This window comes from Coregonus clupeaformis, chromosome 17 (assembly GCF_020615455.1).
Source record: "Coregonus clupeaformis isolate EN_2021a chromosome 17, ASM2061545v1, whole genome shotgun sequence".
Lineage (NCBI taxonomy): Eukaryota > Metazoa > Chordata > Actinopteri > Salmoniformes > Salmonidae > Coregonus > Coregonus clupeaformis.
In genome coordinates, this window is record NC_059208.1 from 6,568,977 (window position 1) to 6,590,306 (window position 21,330).

A 21,330-nucleotide genomic window follows, 5' to 3' on the forward strand; every position below is an offset into this window, starting at 1 on the left:
ATCCCCAGCAGAGGAGAAGACTGCCCAATCTCATGGTCATGGAGGGTGTACTGTGCACCAGTCCAATCCAGCAGCACCACCACATCCACCACCATGGTGCTCTTCCTCCTGGCGTTTGGCCTCCTGACCAGAGCCTTAAAAGGCACATTACCCTCCTAAGATGTCCCTGGAGTGTACTGAGCACCCAGCCGCCTGTAACCACTCCAAATGGCCATCTGTATGAGCAGACAAACACGCATGCACATATGCGCACACACACATAGAGCCAGTTCAAAAAGAGCTGTCTTATTAAATTATCTCCTGCCTTTTACAGCAGCCCCACCTCCCTCTCTCTCTCTCCTTTAATCTCGCTCTCTCCCTCGCTCTGCATTTCTGTCGTTCTCTCTAAATTTTGATGTCTTCTCCTCTCTCTCACTGCTTAGGAACTGCCATATCTCAATACATAGGAGATATACAGTGCCTTCGGAAAGTATTCAGAACCCTTTACTTTTTCCACATTTTGTTACGTTATAGCCTTATTCTAAAATGGATTAAATTATTTTCAAATCTACACACAATACTCCATAATGACAAAACAAAATCAGGGTTTTTGACATTTTTGTAAATGTATTACAAATAAAAAACAGAAATATTCAGACCCTTTGCTATGAGACTCGAAATTGAGCTCAGGTGCATCCTGTTTCCATTCATCATCCTTGAGATGTTTCTACAACTTGATTGGAGTCCACCTGTGGTAAATTCAATTGATTGGACATGATTTGGAAAGGCACACACTTGTCTATATAAGGTCCCACAGTTGACAGTGCATGTCAGAACAAAAACCAAGCCATGAGGTTGAAGGAATTGTCCGTAGAGCTCCGAGATGGGGAAGGGTACCAAAACATTTCTGCAGCATTGCAGGTCCCCAAGACCACAGTGGCCTCCATCATTCTTATATTTAAGAAGTTTGGAATCACCAAGACTCAAATCAAATACAATCAAATTGTATTTGTCACATGCGCCGAATACAACAGGTGTAGACATTACAGTGAAATGCTTACTTACAACCACTTAACCAACAATGCAGTTTTTTAAAGAAAAAGTAAAATAAAAAAAGTGTTAAGTAAAAATATTAAAGCAAATAACTAAAGAGCAGCAGTAAAATAAAATAACAGTAGAGAGGCTATATACAGGGGGGTACCGGTACAGAGTCGATGTGCGGGGGCACCGGCTAGTCAAGGTAATTGAGGTAATATGTACATGTGGGTAGAGTATAGTGACTATAAATAATAAACAGAGTAGCAGCAGCGTAAAAGAGGGGGATGGGGTGGGGTGGGGGGGCAGTGCAAATAGTCCGGGTAGCCATGATTAGCTGTTCAGGAGTCTTATGGCTTGGGGGTAGAAGCTGTTGAGAAGCCTTTTGGACCTAGAGTTGGCGCTCCGGTACTCCTTGCTGTGCGGTAGCAGAAAAAAAAGTCTATGACTAGGGTGGCTGGAGTCTTTGACAATTTTTATGGGCCTTCCTGACACCGCCTGGTATAGAGGTCCTGGATGGCAGGAAGCTTGGCCCCAGTGATGTACTAGGCCGTACGCACTACCCTCTGTAGTGCCTTGCGGTCAGAGGCCGAGCAGTTGCCATACCAGGCGGTGATGCAACCAGTCAGGATGCTCTCGGTGGTGCAGCTGTAGAACATTTTGAGGATCTGAGGACACATGCCAAATCTTTTCAGTCTCCTGAGGGGGAATAGGCTTTGTCGTGCCCTCTTCACGACTGTCTTGGTGTGTTTGAACCATGATAGTTGGTTGGTGATGTGGACACCAAGGAACTTGAAGCTCTCAACCTGTTCCACTACAGCCCCGTTGATGAGAATGGGGGCGTGCTCAGTCCTCTTTTTTTCTCTGTAGTCCACAATCATCTCCTTTGTCTTGATCACGTTGAGGGAGAGGTTGTTATCCTGGCACCACACGGCCAGGTCTCTGACCTCCTCCCTATAGGCAGTCTCATCGCTGTCTGTGATCAGGCCTACCACTGTTGTGTCGTCGGCAAACTTAATGATGGTGTTGGGAGTCGTGCCTGGCCATGCAGTCATGAGTGAACAGGGAGTACAGGAGGGGACTGAGCACGCACCCCTGAGGGGCCCCCGTGTTGAGGATCAGCGTGGCAGATGTGTTGTTACCTACCCTTACCACCTGGGGGCGGCCCGTCAGGAAGTCCAGGATCCAGTTAAAGAGAGAGGTGTTTAATCACAGGATCCTTAGCTTAGTGATGAGCTTTGAAGGCACTATGGTATTGAACGCTGAGCTGTAGTCAATGAATAGCATTCTCACGTAGGTGTTCCTCTTGTCCAGGTGGGAAAGGGCAGTGTGGAGTGCAATAGAGATTGCATCATCTGTGGATCTGTTGGGGCGGGATGCAAATTGGAGTGGGTCTAGGGTTTCTGGGATAATGGTGTTGATGTGAGCCATGACCAGCCTTTCAAAGCACTTCATGATTACAGATGTGAGTGCTACGGGTCGGTAGTCATTTAGGCAGGTTATCTTCGTGTCCTTGGGCACAAGGACTATGGTGGTCTGCTTGAAACATGTTGGTATTACAGACTCAGTCAGGGACATGTTGAAAATGTCAGTGAAGACACTTGCTAGTTGGTCAGCGCATGTTACACGTCCTGTTAATCCGTCTGGCCCTGCGGCCTTGTGAATGTTGACCTGCTTAAAAGTCTTACTCACATCGGCTACGGAGAGCGTGATCACATAGTCATCCGGAACAGGTGATGCTCTCATGCATGCTTCAGTGTTGCTTGCCTCGAAGCGAGCATAGAAGTGATTTAGCTCGTCTGGTAGGCTTGTGTCACTGTGCAGCTCGCGGCTTTGCTTCCCTTTGTAGTCTGTAATCGTTTTCAAGCCCTGCCACATCCGACGATCGTCAGAGCCGGTGTAGTACGATTTAATCTTAGTCCTGTATTGACTCTTTGTCTGTTTGATGGTTCATCGGAGGGCATAGCAGGATTTCTTATAAGCGTCCGGGTTAGAGTCCCTCTCTTTGAAAGCTGCAGCTCTACCCATTAGCTCAGTGCGGATGTTGCCTGTAATCCATGGCTTCTGGTTGGGGTATGTACGTAAGGTCACTGTGGGGATGATGTCATCGATGCTCTTATTGATGAAGCCAGCGACTGATGTGGTGTACTCCTCAATGCTATCGGAAGAATCCCGGAACATATTCCAATCTGTGCTAGCAAAACAGCCCTGTAGCTTAGCATCTGCGTCATCTGACCACTTTTTTATTAACCGAGTCACTGGTGCTTCCTGCTTTAGTTTTTGCTTATTAGCAGGAATCAGGAGGATATAATTATGGTCAGATTTGCCAAATGGAGGGCGAGGGAGAGCTTTGTATGCGTCTCTGTGTGTGGAGTAAAGGTGGTCTAGAGTTTTTTTTTCCTCTGGTTGCACATTTAACATGCTGGTAGAAATGAGGTAGAACGGATGTAAGTTTCCCTGCATTAAAGTCCCCGGCCACTAGGGGCGCTGCCTCTGGATGAGGATTTTCCTGTTTACTTATGGCCTTATACAGCTCATCGGTTTGTGGTGGTAGATAGAGAGCTACGAAAAATATAGATGAAAACTCTCTTGGTAAATAGTGTGGTCTACAGCTTATCATGAGATACTCTACCTCCGGCGAGTAAAACCTCGAGACTTCCTAGAGCTGACCTCCCAGCCAAACTGAACAATCGGGGGAGAAGGGCCTTGGTCTGGGAGGGAACCAAGAACCTGATGGCAACTCTCACAGAGCTCTAGAGTTCCTCTGTGGAGATGGGAGAACCTTCCAGAAGGACAACCATCTCTGCAGCACTCCACCAATCAGGCCTTTATGGTAAAGTGGCCAGACGGAAGCCACTCCTCAGTAAAAAGCACATGACAGCCCGCTTGGAGTTTGCCAAAAGGCACCTAAAGGACTCTCAGACCATGAGAAACAAGATTCTCTGGTCTGATGAAACCAAGATTGAACTCCTTGGCCCGAATGCCAAGCGTCACGTCTGGAGGAAACCTGGCACCATCCCTACGGTGAAGCATGGTGGTGGCAGCAGCATGCTGTGGGGATGTTTTTCAGCAGTAGGGACTGGGAGAATAGTCAGGATCGAGGGAAAGATAAACGGAGCAAAGTACAGAGAGATCCTTGATGAAAACCTGCTCCAGAGAGCTCAGGACCTGAGACTGGGGCGAAGGTTCACCTTCCAACAGGACAACAACCCCAAGCACACACCAAGACAATGCAGGAGTGGCTTTGGGACAAGTCTCTGAATGTCCTTGAATGGCCCAGCCAGAGCCTGGACTTGAACCTGATCGAACATCTCTGGAGAGACCTGAAAATAGCTGTGCAGCGACACTCCCCAGCCAACCTGACAAAGCTTGAGAGGATCTGCAGAGAAGAATGGGAGAAACTCCCCAAATTCAGGTGTGCCAAGCTTGTAGCGTCATACCCAAGAAGACTCGAGGCTGTAATCGCTACTTCAACAAAGTACTGAGTAAAGGGTTTGATTACTTAAAAACCTGTTTTCGCTTTGTCATTATGGGATATTGTGTGTAGATTGATGAAGAAAAAATAACAATGTAATCCATTTTAGTATAAGGCTGTAACGTAACAAAATGTGGAAATTGTGAAGGGGTCTGAATACTTTCCGAATGCACTGTATAGGGAACTGGTCAAAAGTCATGCACTAAATATGGAAGAGGGTGCCATGTGGGACACAGGGTCAGTCAGAGCTCCAGAGAGCCCCTGAGAGCCAGAGTTGCCTGTGCAGGGTTAACTCGGCATGCAAATATCTGTTTATTTAACTCCAGTCTATTAAGCTGACGTGGAGACTCCCAACACAAGGTGTGCCCCTTTGGCTTTAATTCAATTGTCAGCAGAGGAGCAGTAATCAATGAGGCTATTTACATAACGCTACACCAGGCAGGCTGCAGAATACATAGATCCTGCTACTGCTGCCCTCTGGTTGCCTGGGCCCTGTTCAGAATGATTGAAATGTTATGAACATAGCACTATAACAGGCTGCAGAACACATAAACCCTGCTACTGCTGCTACTACTGCCACCGGTTCAGTAGAGAGGAAACTTTTTGAAACAGACTGAAACAGGGAGGTACGGAGACAGATAGTAGGGCATACAGAAGGTGGCTAAAACCCCATCACCAGGGGGGCATATGTGGTTGAGAGTCGAGAAAGCTAGCCTTTCTAAGGGTGCACCCATTTCGCTCTACGCTCCCCATGGAAGGTGACTGGTCCTACAGGGAACACACAGCCCACTGACTGAACGCTAAAGCAACATAGTCTCTGACAGCTAGCAGTAAACAGAGTGACAAACAGCCAAACATACACCATATATACAAAAGTATGTGGACACCCCTTCCAATGAGTGGATTAAGCTATTTCAGTCAAACCCATGCTGACAGGTGTATAAAATCGAGCACACAGCCATGCAATCTCCTTAGACAAACATTAGCAGTACAATGACCTTACTGAAGGGCTCAGTGACTTTCAATGTGGCACCGTCATAGGATGCCACCTTTCCAACAAGTCAGTTTGTCAAAGTTCTGCCCTGGTCAACTGTAAGTGCTGTTCTTGTGAATTGGAAACGTCTAGAAGAAACAATGACTCAGTCACAAAGTGGTAGGCCACACAAGCTCACAGAACAGGATCGCCGAGTGCTGAAGCGCGTAGTGCATGAAAATCGTCTGTCTTCATTTGCAACACTCATTACCGAGTTCCAAACTGCCTCTGGAAGCAACGTCAGCAGAATAACTGTTGGTCGGGAGCTTCATGAAATGGTTTTCCATGGCCGAGCAGCCGCACACAAGCCTAAGATCACCATGCACAATGCCAAGTGTCGGCTGGAGTGGTGTAAAGCTCGCCGCCATTGGATTCTGGAGCAGTGGACACGCGTTCTCTGGAGTGATGAATCACACTTCACCATCTGGCAGTCTGACGGACGAATTTGGGTTTGGCGGATGCCAGGAGAACTTTACCTGTCCGAATGCATAGTGCCAACTATCAAGTTTTGTAAAGGAGGAATAATGGTCTGGGGCTGTTTTTCATGGTTCGGGCTAGGCCCCTTAGTTCCAGTGAAGGGAAATCTTAATGCTACAGCATACAATGACATTCTAGACAATTCTGTGCTTCCAACTTTGTGGCAACAGTTTGGGGAAGGCCTTTTCCTGTTTCAGCATGACAATGTCCCCGTGCACAAAGCGAGGTCCATACAGAAATGGTTTGGCGAGATCAGTGTGGAAGAACTTGACCGTCCTGCACAGAGCTCTGACCTCAACCACATCGAACACCTTTGGGATGAACTGGAATGCTGACTGCGAGCCAGGCCTAATCTCCCAACATCAGTGCCCAACCTCACTAATGCTCTTGTGGCTGAATGGAAGCAAGTCCCCACAGCAATGTTTTAACATCTAGTGGAAAGCCTTCCCAGAAGAGTGGAGGCTGTTATAGCAGCAAAGGGGGGACCAACTCCATATTAATGCCCATGATTTTGGAATGAGTTGTTCGACCAGCGTGTCCACATACTTTTGGTCATGTAGTGTATTTGGAGACGTACACCATGGCCATGTGGCAGATTTAAACAATAGTTAATGGTTCAATCCAGTTAATACGGCTCTATTCCTTGTCACTCGTTCAATTCCCCAGGATATTCTATTGCTCTAATTTAATGATATCTATCCATCTCTTTCTATCCCTTCATCTCCATCCCTAATTCTGTGACTCATGTGTTTTGGAGGAGAAGACCCCTCCAGGTTTTTTGTAGCGTCAGAATAGTTTGTTACAGATTATCAGGCCGACCAGCCAGTAACCTTCTGAAACACAATAGGGGAAGAAACACCAAGCACACCAAGGTGCCTTGGATGACATTTACGCAGGGAGGTGTGTGTGGAACACTATTTAATAAAGTACCTAGCTTTTCTTCTGCAGTAGACAGGTATGTGTCCAATGTTGACATCATCACTGAAGTTGTAGTCATATTTCTTATCCAGAGCAGCTGCCAAACAGACAGTAATCGATTCACACACGTGTCCATGTGATTCTTGTTGAATAATGGGCTCTAATCAACAAATCACTGTGAGAGGAGTCAGCCATTAAACCTGCTTAGTCAGCCAATAGTATTGATGTTGCTTTCTGCCCATGGAGAGGTCCAATAGCAGGCTGTGTAGAGAGCAGGGCGGGGTGGCCAGTGTGACACCAGTGATATACTGTGGGGTCAGTAATTATTGTCACCCTTGATAATGATGAGCAAAAATGACTGTATAAAATAAATAATACAAATACTGAGCTATATCGTATGCTCACATTTTTGGGGGAAATTATATTATTTTATACTAATACAATTGCTCAGAGAAAGAGATGTTGTTTAAAGCAGCAATCAGCTGTTTCGCTAAAAAGCTGAATGATGGCTTATATTTTGGGTTCTGATGGGGTACGACAGTTGAACTAAGCTCATGAGGCATTTATAAGTTTAATTCTTCAAGAACCAATGGGTACATATCAATAATGTATAAGTCAAATAATGTATGTAGCAACTGCAGGTTGCCCCTTTAGCAAGTAATAAAAATAAACTAGAAATGATTGGCACCCCTGTTTGTAATACTTTAGCACCCTCACCTTGGGAGGACAAGGACACTGAACCTTTTTCTAAAATGTTTTATGAGATTGGAGAACAGAAAAGGTTTTTGGCTAAAATAATCTGGAAAGATTCTGTATGGAGGAATGGTCTAAGATCCCTCCCAATGTGTTCTTCAATCTCATAAAACATTTTGGAAAAAGGCTCAGTGTTGTTATCCTCGCAAGGGTGGGGTGCTGGAGTATTGATAACAGGGGTGCCAATAACCTTACCTTTAAAAAACAAACATGTTATTACTTGTTATTAAATAATATAATTTCCCAAATAAAATTGCATACAATATATATCAGTATTTGTATTATTTATTTTACAGTCTTATTTGCTGTCAATCTTTATCAAGGGTGCCAATAATGTATGGACCCCACTGTATATATACAGTGCATTCGGAAAGTATTCAGAACCTTTCCCACATTTTGGAACCAGCAAGACTCTTCCTAGAGCTGACCGACCGGCCAAACTGAGAAATCGGGGGAGAAGGACCTTTGTCAGGTAAGTGACCAAGAACCCGATGGTCACTCTCACAGACCTCTAGAGTTCCTCTGTGGAGATGGGAGAACCTTCCAGAAGGACAACCATCGCTGCAGCACTCCACCAATCAGGCCTTTATGGTAGAGTGGCCAGACGGAAGCCACTCCTCAGTAAAAGGCACATGACAGCCCGCTTGGAGTTTGCCAAAAGGCACCTAAAGACTCTCAGACCATGAGAAACAAGATTCTCTGGTCTGATGAAACCAATATTGAACTCTTTGGCCTGAATGCCAAGCGTCACGTCTGGAGGAAACCTGGCACCATCCCTACGGTGAAGCATGGTGGTGGCAGCATCATGCTGTGGGGATGTTTTTCAGCGGCAGGGACTGGGAGACTAGTCAGGATTGAGGGAAAGATGAACGGAGCAAAGTACAGCGATATCCTTGATGAAAACCTGCTCCAGAGCGCTCAGGACCTCAGACTTAGGTGAAGGTTCACCTTTAAACAGGACAACAACCCTAAGCACACAGCCAAGGCAACGCAGGAGTGGCTTCGGGACAAGTCTCTGAATGTCCTTGAGTGGCCCAGCCAGAGCCGGACTTGAACCTGATCGAACATCTTTGGAGAGACCTGAAAATAGCTGTGCAGCAACGCTCCCCATCCAACCTGAAAGAGTTTGAGAGGATCTGCAGAGAAGAATGGGAGAAACTCCCCAAATACAGGTGTGCCAAGCTTGTATCGTCATACCCAGGAAGACTCGAGGCTGTAATCGCTGCCAAAGGTGCTTCAACAAAGTACTGAGTAAAGGGTCTGAATACTTATGTAAAGGTGATCAAAAAATAAATAAAAAATGTGTGTATATTGATGAGGGAAAAATATATTTTAATCAATTTTAGAATAAGGCAAAATGTGGAAAAAGTCAAGGGGTCTGAATACTTTCCGAAGGCACACAAACTAAATTAGTAATTGGTTTGTAGACAAACTGTTGAAGAAGCAACAATGATAAACAGTGAAAAAAATTGGATTATGCTTACAAAATAAAGAGAAACACTATCGAAAAAGAAAAAGGGTAACTAATGGAATTGACCAAATTATTGTTTGTTGATGCTCGCTAGAGCAAAATTAATCAAGATGAAAACGCTAACGTAGAAGTAATGCAGTGCAGCCTGTTTACTTGGCTACTTCATCCCCCTCCACACCTCATACTGAAACAGCACTAATAAAGGGAGGTACCAGCCATATAAATACACCTTACATTGCTACTCTGTAATCGGGTGGTGAATAAAATATCATTTTCCCCATCAAGGCATTAGAGAAAGTGACTTTAAACACAGATATAGATTATCAGTGTTTGTGAACTCTGCTCTGTAGTAGCTAACGTGTTGCTGCGCTGCCGTTGCCTAAAGGGGGTAATCATTTCCTAATGGTCCCTAGCTCTATGGCTGACTCCCTCACTCCCCATTCAATAATAAGGCCCTGCGCAAACAGGAAGGCATAAAGACCCTTTCTGTTCCTGCCACTTTCCCCGTTTCTCCTTTATTGGAAATGTCCACAATGAAATATTCATGGGTTGCTATGGTAGTGTGAAGAAGTTCCATGTTGCTCGAGCTATGAGGGGAGAGACAACAACAACAATGCTCATGATGAAATCAGAAGCCCCCTTTCCATTACCCATCAACTTTTGCATAACCATAAGCTCTTCATAATTTAAATAATACAGCAAAGTACAACAACAAAAAAGAGTATCAGCCTCATCTTGTAAACTGAGAAACATTTTCTGTGGAGGGAAAGGTTTTCTCTGTGTCCTGGTGGGGCCCTGATACCCTCCATTAGACAACCAGTCCACTTTACCTGGCTCTGTAAGGGCAATTGTACTTGTTCACAAACAGAAGAATGACTTTACAATTCTTCCTCTCATGTGGCTGTGCGGCTGGTTTTTTCGAGAGAAATGCCACGTTAGCTCCAAAGCTTTGGGGAAACTGGCCCTGACTGGTTTATTGGGCTGTGTGAGCTAAGGAGAAGCAGGGGAGAAGGGGGCAGTGGAGCAAGACAAAGTCAGCGTAGGATCATCTGTGTATTCAGCTCAACATTAGGGGAGGAGGCAGCCAGCCGGCCCAGAAACTACACTAACAACCAGGACGATTTAGCTTCTACAGCTCTGTTCACGTTCAGTGCCTTCACCCATACAGCAGGTGGCTACAGCCTGTAATCTATTGGAAGTCTGACTCCCTGGCAAGGCCTTAGACAGTGGATAGAAAGTGCTTCACTTTCAACGCAGTTTGGAGACATGACAGTGGAAGGCAGTTAGAAATGATACTATCATCTTGTTCTGTAATGATACAAAAACATTGTAATTACGAATGAGTAAATGGTGTGTATGAGTTAATGATTCTGTTGACACATAGATGATCATTAATGATATCTCGGGGCAAAGTGACTTCTGTCATCATCTATCATTAGGGACAGTGTTGCGACATCAGGACAAATAGTCTCTCATTAACCCAATTACACCTCACCTAAACTAGGCCACAATGGAAAGCAAACAAAAACAACAAATATTTACATTTTAGTCATTTAGCAGACGCTCTTATCCAGAGCGACTTACAGTTAGTGAGTGCATACATTTTTCATACTGGGAATCTGATTCAATGGAATTAGATTAAAGAATAGTATATTTCTTATCTCTTCTAACATGGCTACAACCTGGTAAGACAATTCTATACGCCACACTCAAAACACATAAGAGTGAAACCATTTTGTACCACATGATTCACGGCTAAACGCTTCGCAGTAGGAAAATACAGTATACCTAACACTTGGCTAACAGCCAATCATGTTCCTACTGTAACAGGCTAACTTTACTGCAGCCTGTAGCCGTAATAAACACGTGGGCCCACTCTGTGTAGTGATTATTGGATCCTGAGGGAGAATGCTTTAGAGAAGGCCCATAATTGAGACCATGATAGCTACTCTGATAACACCATTCTGGGAGAAATGAACTGCATTGTAATCATAGAGGAGGACAGTGTGCACAAATAAGTAAAATGTCAGAAGATCTGGGTCCTTTGATTACTCAGACAGAAGCTAGTTTGGAACATTGGTCATGAGGACAGAAGACAAGCTGAAGAGAAGAGAATTTGTGCAGTGAAAAATGTCCTCATCTACCACTAGATATCTGTTGTGTCACCGTAACAAACAGATTGCCCTCTTTCTGCCAAACCAGGAGACACTAAACTGACTAATGAACACACTCACAGACCTCCCAAAAAAAGCCACACTGTTCCTCGAAAATAAACACCCACACACACATACATATAGACCCACCCACGCACGCACTCAATAAATAAATAAATGCAAGCTGATCATTTCGACGGCTGTTCACAGATGGCGAGGCCCAGAGAGGGAGGGAAGCTCCTCCAAGTCTCTCCATGGTGTCCCAGGGTGCTTCACACATCCCCCAGCCTCTCCAGTCTGCCTCCTGACAGGGATTGTGTGGGCTGCTGTGTTAATTACCAGGCGTAGAGGTTTGGGTTCTTTGGGTTCGGTACCCCCATAGGAACGATGGTGATTGACGCTTTTGATCAAAATGGTCAAAACAGTTCACCCCTAATGCCTCATCACGATCCATGATCATAATGTCTGTGGACTGATCATTTGAGTAGGGACAAAAATACACATACCTTTCAGTGTTTTTTCTTCAAAGGTAATGCCAAGCATCTCATAGATGGCACAGTGTGTGTGGTAGAGTATGTGTACTCACCCCATTGTAGAGGTGCCAGCTGCAGGTGCTCGAGGACCAACTGGTTGAGGACTCCCTCCACACTGGCCTCTCCCCGGCGACGCACAGACGGGTGGGCTAAGGTTAAGGACTACACACCGGACTGGAGGGGGCTGGGGCCTCAGTCTCTCTGATGACATTTGCAATTAATAGAGAGAAAGGATTCAAAAGTAATAATGTTCGAACTAAAGTACACAGTACAGTGACATTTTCCCTCCCTTCAACTGAATATATATATTTCTTTAGTGACAAAACTAGACTCCAGCCACCCAAGTCATAGACTGTTCTCTCTGCTACCGCACAGCAAGCAGTACTGATGCACCAAGTCTGGAACCAACAGGACCCTGAACAGCCTCTACCCCCAAACCATCAGACTGCTAAATAGTTAGTTAAATAGTTAACCAATAGCGACCCGAACTATCTACATTGACCCTTTTTGCACTAATCTCTTTTGACTCATCACATACACTGCTGTTTTATTACCTATCCTGTTGCCTAGTCAGTTTCTCCCTACCTATATGTACATATCTACCTCAATTACCTCATACCCCTGCACATCAACTCGGTACTTGTACAAAGCATGTTACAAATCAAATTTGATTTGAAAACAAACTAACAAAGTGGCAAAAGATACACCTGACACATATATGAAAGAGAGAGATGGAACGAGAGAAGAAAAGAGAAGATAGAGTATAACTCTCCAGCTGTAAATTGGCTGCAGCCCAGTGGTTGAAAGATAAGCCTGTGGCTCCCTGGTTGCCTAGTGACTCTGTTAGGAGAGCTGAGGGCTCGAGGCGGACAGACTCATGGTTGGCTGCTGGCTGGCTGGTTGGTTGGCTGGCCATTACTGTACAATGCATGTTCTGTTCTATATGTGGAATAGAAAGCTTGGTGTCAGACACAGTACCAGACCAGGCTACATACAGCAGAAACACATTAACTGCTACTATAACAGTCTTTAGCTGAAAGGTCACTGAGACTGGCTTTTCCGTATGCTGCGTTTAGGAAATATAATATCCATTTGCTAATCCCATTCAGGGTGATGCAATGAGAACCCTGAAAAGTAAAACTTCCTTAACAACCCAAAGAGTAATAAAGATATCCATTTTTCACAACTCCTAACATTTAATCCTAGTATAAATTCCCTGTCTTAGGTCAGTTAGGATCACCACTTTATTTTAAGAATGTGAAATGTCAGAATAATAGTAGAGAGAATGATTTATTTCAGCTTTCATTTATTTCATCACATTCCCAGTGGGTCAGAAGTTTACATACACTCAATTAGTATTTGGTAGCTTTGCCTTTAAATTGTTTAACTTGGGTCAAACATTTCGGGTAGCCTTCCACAAGCTTCCCACAATAAGATGGGTGAATTTTGGCCCATTCCTCCTGACAGAGCTGGTGTAACTGAGTCAGGTTTGTAGGCCTCCTTGCTCGCACCCGCTTTTTCAGTTCTGCCCACACATTTTCTATAGGATTGAGGTCAGGGCTTTGTGATGGCCACTCCAATACCTTGACTTTGTTGTCCTTAAGCCATTTTGCCACAACTTTGGAAGTATGCTTGGGGTCATTGTCCATTTGGAAGACCCATTTGCGACCATGCTTTAACTTCCTGACTGATGTCTTGAGATGTTGCTTCAATATATCCAGATAATTTCCCTTCCTCATGATGCCATTTATTTTGTGAAGTGCACCAGTCCCTCCTGCAGCAAAGCACCCCCACAGCATGATGTTGCCACCCCCGTGCTTCACGGTTGGGATGTTGTTCTTCGGCTTGCAAGCCCACATCCCTTTTTCCTCCAAACATAACGATGGTCATTATGGCCAAACAGTTCTATTTTTGTTTCATCAGACCAGAGGACATTTCTCCAAAAAGTACAATCTTTGTCCCCATGTGCAGTTGCAAACTGTAGTCTGGTTTTTTTCATGGCGGTTTTAGAGTAGTGGCTTCTTCCTTGCTGAACGGCCTTTCAGGTTATGTCGATATAGGACTCGTTTTACTGTGGATATAGGTACTTTTGTACCTGTTTCCTCCAGCATCTTCACAAGGTCCATTGCTGTTGTTCTGGGATTGATTTGCACTTTTCGCACCAAAGTACATTCATCTCTAGGAGACAGAACGCTTCTCCTTCCTGTGCGGTATGACGGCTGCGTGGTCCCATGGTGTTTATACTTGTGTACTATTGTTTGTACAGATGAACGTGGTACCGTCAGGCGTTTGGAAATTCCTCCCAAGGATGAACCACACTTGTGGAGGTCTACAATTTCTTTTCTGAGGTCTTGGCTGATTTCTTTTGATTTTCCCATGATGTCAAGCAAAGAGGCACTGAGTTTGAAGGTAGGCCTTGAAATACATCCACAGGTACACAATTGACTCAAATGATGTCAATTAGCCTATCAGAAGCTCCTAAAGCCATGACATCATTTTCTGGAATTTTCAAAGCTCTTTAAAGGCACAGTCAACTTAGTGTATGTAAACTTCTGACCCACTTCTGACCTACAGTGAATTATAAGTGAAATAATCTGTCTGTAAACAATTGTTGGAAAAATTACTTGTGTCATACACAAAGTAGATGTCCTAACCGACTTGCCAAAACTATAGTTTGTGGAGTGGTTGAAAAACGAGTTTGAATGACTCCAACCTAAGTGTATGTAAACTTCCGACTTCAACTGTATCTCCTCAACCATAAGTGGAGGGAATTATGGTAATAACCATCCTCTTTTTGTAATATGTCTCATAATAAGCACTGGGAGTAACTAACAACTTCTCCTCACACCTCAGAGTGAAAACACATTATGTATAAAGCCTGCAGAGCAGTCCTCTCCTCAGCCAAGTTGTTTTTCAAAAACGCCCACACGTCCATGTCTTCTAGCCTAGCATGGTTTCTGGGAGCAAAACTGCAACACTGCACCTCAACCTGTGACTCCAATCCGATTGGTTGGCTAAGAACCCACATTTAGCTCTCCCTGTCGAGTCCTTCTGTTCCTTAACACTCAGTAACACTCATTTATCAGAGGATATTGAGAGAATAAAAGAGTACATTAAGGTTGTAACCGTTGAACCTTTGCTTGTTGACATCATAAGGCTGTCTGTCGTAGCGCTGGCTAGGGAGCTAATGCTGCTAATACAGAGTACTCAGATAAACAAAGCTGTCATAAAGACATTATGTTGATAATACACTGCTCAAAAAAATAAAGGGAACACTAAAATAACACATTCTAGATCTGAATGAATTAAATAATCTTATTAAATACTTTTTTCTTTACATAGTTGAATGTGCTGACAACAAAATCACACAAAAATTATCAATGGAAATCAAATTTATCAACCCATGGAGGTCTGGATTTGGAGTCACCCTCAAAATTAAAGTGGAAAACCACACTACAGGCTGATCCAACTTTGATGTAATGTCCTTAAAACAAGTCAAAATGAGGCTCAGTAGTGTGTGTGGCCTCCACGTGCCTGTATGACCTCCATACAACGCCTGGGCATGCTCCTGATGAGGTGGCGGATAGTCTCCTGAGGAATCTCCTCCCAGAACTGGACTAAAGCATCCGCCAACTCCTGGACAGTCTGTGGTGCAACGTGGCGTTGGTGGATGGAGCGAGACATTATGTCCCAGATGTGCTCAATTGGATTCAGGTCTGGGGAACGGGCGGGCCAGTTCATAGCATCAATGCCTTCCTCTTGCAGGAACTGCTGACACACTCCAGCCACATGAGGTCTAGCATTGTCTTGCATTAGGAGGAACCCAGGGCCAACCGCACCAGCATATGGTCTCACAAGGGGTCTGAGGATCTCATCTCGGTACCTAATGGCAGTCAGGCTACCTCTGGCGAGCACATGGAGGCCCCCTAAAGAAATGCCACCCCACACCATGACTGAACCACCGCCAAACCGGTCATGCTGGAGGATGTTGCAGGCAGCAGAACGTTCTCCACGGCGTCTCCAGACTCTGTCACGTCTGTCACATGTGCTCAGTGTGAACCTGCTTTCATCTGTGAAGAGCACAGGGAGCCAGTGGCAAATTTGCCAATCTTGGTGTTCTCTGGCAAATGCCAAACGTCCTGCACGGTGTTGGGCTGTAAGCACAACCCCCACCTGTGGACGTCGGGCCCTCATACCACCCTCATGGAGTCTGTTTCTGACCGTTTGAGCAGACACATGCACATTTGTGGCCTGCTGGAGGTCATTTTGCAGGGCTCTGGCAGTGCTCCTCCTGCTCCTCCTTGCACAATGGCGGAGGTAGCAGTCCTGCTGCTGGGTTGTTGCCCTCCTACGGCCTCCTCCACGTCTCCTGATGTACTGGCCTGTCTCCTGGTAGCGCCTCCATGCTCTGGACACTACGCTGACAGACACAGCAAACCTTCTTGCCACAGCTCGCATTGATGTGCCATCCTGGATGAGCTGCACTACCTGAGCCACTTGTGTGGGTTGTAGACTCCGTCTCATGCTACCACTAGAGTGAAAGCACCGACAGCATTCAAAACATCTGTGGCACCGCACAGTGACCAAAACATCAGCCAGGAAGCATAGGAACTGAGAAGTGGTCTGTGGTCACCACCTGCAAAACCAGTCCTTTATTGGGGGTGTCTTGCTAATTGCCTATAATTTCCACCTGTTGTCTATTCCATTTGCACAACAGCATGTGAAATGTATTGTCAATGCTTCCTAAGTGGACAGTTTGATTTCACAGAAGTGTGATTGACTTGGAGTTACATTGTGTCGTTTAAGTGTTCCCTTTATTTTTTTGAGCAGTGTATGTTATGATAAAGACAACCTGCTCCCCTGGTTCACCACAGTTGACAGCGTGAATAATGACTGGAATAATACTGTGCTGCTGTAACACCACACAGCGTTAGAATGACTAGAACATACAAAGTAACACCAGTTAGAATGACTAGAACAGACAAAGTAATACCACAGTTAGAATGACTAGAACAGACAAAGTAACACCAGTTAGAATGACTAGAACAGACAAAGTAACACCAGTTAGAATGACTAGAACAGACAAAGTAACACCATCGTTAGAATGACTAGAACAGACAAAGTAACACAAGTTAGAATGACTAGAACAGACAAAGTAACACCAGTGAGAATGACTAGAACAGGAAAAAGTAACACCAGTTAGAATGACTAGAACATACAAAGTAACACCAGTTAGAATGACTAGAACAGACAAAGTAACACCACAGTTAGAATGACTAGAACAGACAAAGTAACACCAGTTAGAATGACTAGAACAGACAAAGTAACACCACAGTTAGAATGACTAGAACATACAAAGTAACACCAGTTAGAATGACTAGAACAGACAAAGTAACACCAGTTAGAATGACTAGAACAGACAAAGTAACACCAGTTAGAATGACTAGAACAGACAAAGTAACACCAGTTAGAATGACTAGAACAGACAAAGTAACACCAGTTAGAATGACTAGAACAGACAAAAATAACACCAGTTAGAATGACTAGAACAGAAAAAGTAACACCACCGTTAGAATAACTAGAACAAACAAAGTAACACCACCGTTAGAATGACTAGAACAGACAAAGTAACACCAGTTAGAATGACTAGAACAGACAAAGTAACACCACAGTTAGAATGACTAGAACATACAAAGTAACACCAGTTAGAATGACTAGAACAGACAAAGTAACACCAGTTAGAATGACTATAACATACAAAGTAACACTAGTTAGAATGACTAGAACAGACAAAGTAACACCAGTTAGAATGACTAGAACAGACAAAGTAACACCAGTTAGAATGACTAGAACAGACAAAGTAACACCAGTTAGAATGACTAGAACATACAAAGTAACTCCAGTTAGAATGACTAGAACAGACAAAGTAACACCAGTTAGAATGACTAGAACAGACAAAGTAACACCAGTTAGAATGACTAGAACAGACAAAGTAACACCAGTTAGAATGACTAGAACAGACAAAGTAACACCAGTTAGAATGACTAGAACAGACAAAGTAACACCAGTTAGAATGACTAGAACAGACAAAGTAACACCAGTTAGAATGACTAAAACAGACAAAGTAACACCACCGTTAGAATGACTAGAACAGGAAAAAGTAACACCAGTTAGAATGACTAGAACATACAAAGTGACACCAAATAGAATGACTAGAACAGACAAAGTAACACCACCGTTAGAATGACTAGAACAGGAAAAAGTAACACCAGTTAGAATGACTAGAACAGACAAAGTAACACCAGTTAGAATGACTAGAACAGACAAAGTAACACCAGTTAGAATGACTAGAACAGACAAAGTAACACCAGTTAGAATGACTAGAACAGACAAAGTAACACCACAGTTAGCATGACTAGAACAGGAAAAGTAACACCAGTTAGAATGACTAGAAGAGACAAAGTAACTCCAGTCAGAATGACTAGAACAGACAAAGTAACACCAGTTAGAATGACTAGAACAGGAAAAAGTAACACCAGTTAGAATGACTAGAACAGACAAAGTAACTCCAGTCAGAATGACTAGAACAGACAAAGTAACACCAGTTAGAATGACTAGAACAGACAAAGTAACACCAGTTAGAATGACTAGAACAGACAAAGTAACACCAGTTAGAATGACTAGAACAGACAAAGTAACACCAGTTAGAATGACTAGAACAGGAAAAAGTAACACCAGTTAGAATGACTAGAACAGACAAAGTAACACCAGTTAGAATGACTAGAACAGACAAAGTAACACCAGTTAGAATGACTAGAACAGGAAAAAGTAACACCATTTAGAATGACTAGAGCAGACAAAGTAACACCAGTTAGAATGACTAGAACAGACAAAGTAACACCACAGTTAGAATGACTAGAACAGACAAAGTAACACCAGTTAGAATGACTAGAACATACAAAGTAACACCAGTTAGAATGACTAGAACAGACAAAGTAACACCAGTTAGAATGACTAGAACAGACAAAGTAACACCAGTTAGAATGACTAGAACAGACAAAGTAACACCAGTTAGAATGACTAGAACATACAAAGTAACTCCAGTTAGAATGACTAGAACAGACAAAGTAACACCAGTTAGAATGACTAGAACAGACAAAGTAACACCAGTTAGAATGACTAGAACAGACAAACACCAGTTAGAATGACTAGAACAGACAAACACCAGTTAGAATGACTAGAACAGACAAAGTAACACCAGTTAGAATGACTAGAACAGACAAAGTAACACCAGTTAGAATGACTAGAACAGACAAAGTAACACCACCGTTAGAATGACTAGAACAGGAAAAAGTAACACCAGTTAGAATGACTAGAACATACAAAGTGACACCAAATAGAATGACTAGAACAGACAAAGTAACACCACCGTTAGAATGACTAGAACAGGAAAAAGTAACACCAGTTAGAATGACTAGAACAGACAAAGTAACACCAGTTAGAATGACTAGAACAGACAAAGTAACACCAGTTAGAATGACTAGAACAGACAAAGTAACACCAGTTAGAATGACTAGAACAGACAAAGTAACACCACAGTTAGCATGACTAGAACAGGAAAAAGTAACACCAGTTAGAATGACTAGAAGAGACAAAGTAACTCCAGTCAGAATGACTAGAACAGACAAAGTAACACCAGTTAGAATGACTAGAACAGGAAAAAGTAACACCAGTTAGAATGACTAGAACAGACAAAGTAACTCCAGTCAGAATGACTAGAACAGACAAAGTAACACCAGTTAGAATGACTAGAACAGACAAAGTAACACCAGTTAGAATGACTAGAACAGACAAAGTAACACCAGTTAGAATGACTAGAACAGACAAAGTAACACCACAGTTAGCATGACTAGAACAGGAAAAAGTAACACCAGTTAGAATGACTAGAACAGGAAAAAGTAACACCAGTTAGAATGACTAGAACAGACAAAGTAACACCAGTTAGAATGACTAGAACAGACAAAGTAACACCAGTTAGAATGACTAGAACAGACAAAGTAACACCAGTTAGAATGACTAGAACAGGAAAAAGTAACACCAGTTAGAATGACTAGAACAGACAAAGTAACACCAGTTAGAATGACTAGAACAGACAAAGTAACACCAGTTAGAATGACTAGAACAGGAAAAAGTAACACCATTTAGAATGACTAGAGCAGACAAAGTAACACCAGTTAGAATGACTAGAACAGACAAAGTAACACCACAGTTAGAATGACTAGAACAGACAAAGTAACACCAGTTAGAATGACTAGAACATACAAAGTAACACCAGTTAGAATGACTAGAACAGACAAAGTAACACCAGTTAGAATGACTAGAACAGACAAAGTAACACCAGTTAGAATGACTAGAACATACAAAGTAACTCCAGTTAGAATGACTAGAACAGACAAAGTAACACCAGTTAGAATGACTAGAACAGACAAAGTAACACCAGTTAGAATGACTAGAACAGACAAACACCAGTTAGAATGACTAGAACAGACAAACACCAGTTAGAATGACTAGAACAGACAAAGTAACACCAGTTAGAATGACTAGAACATACAAAGTAACTCCAGTTAGAATGACTAGAACAGACAAAGTAACACCAGTTAGAATGACTAGAACAGACAAAGTAACACCAGTTAGAATGACTAGAACAGACAAACACCAGTTAGAATGACTAGAACAGACAAACACCAGTTAGAATGACTAGAACAGACAAAGTAACACCAGTTAGAATGACTAGAACAGACAAAGTAACACCAGTTAGAATGACTAGAACAGACAAAGTAACACCACCGTTAGAATGACTAGAACAGGAAAAAGTAACACCAGTTAGAATGACTAGAACATACAAAGTGACACCAAATAGAATGACTAGAACAGACAAAGTAACACCACCGTTAGAATGACTAGAACAGGAAAAAGTAACACCAGTTAGAATGACTAGAACAGACAAAGTAACACCAGTTAGAATGACTAGAACAGACAAAGTAACACCAGTTAGAATGACTAGAACAGACAAAGTAACACCAGTTAGAATGACTAGAACAGACAAAGTAACACCACAGTTAGCATGACTAGAACAGGAAAAAGTAACACCAGTTAGAATGACTAGAAGAGACAAAGTAACTCCAGTCAGAATGACTAGAACAGACAAAGTAACACCAGTTAGAATGACTAGAACAGGAAAAAGTAACACCAGTTAGAATGACTAGAACAGACAAAGTAACTCCAGTCAGAATGACTAGAACAGACAAAGTAACACCAGTTAGAATGACTAGAACAGACAAAGTAACACCACAGTTAGCATGACTAGAACAGGAAAAGTAACACCAGTTAGAATGACTAGAACAGAAAAAGTAACACCAGTTAGAATGACTAGAACAGACAAAGTAACACCAGTTAGAATGACTAGAACAGACAAAGTAACACCAGTTAGAATGACTAGAACA

At 43.2% G+C, this 21,330-nt stretch overlaps 1 protein-coding gene across 2 annotated transcripts in view; it reads right to left on the reverse strand.

Moving 5' to 3' along the window:
* Window positions 1-21,330, reverse strand: part of LOC121586524 (trafficking protein particle complex subunit 9-like) — a 349,081-nt gene that overhangs the window by 66,425 nt on the left and 261,326 nt on the right. For both annotated transcript variants that reach the window (XM_041903274.2, XM_041903273.2), the window contains one exon: window positions 11,881-11,971. In XM_041903274.2, the coding sequence (XP_041759208.1) occupies window positions 11,881-11,971 (91 nt within the window). The remainder of the gene's footprint in view (window positions 1-11,880; window positions 11,972-21,330) is intronic.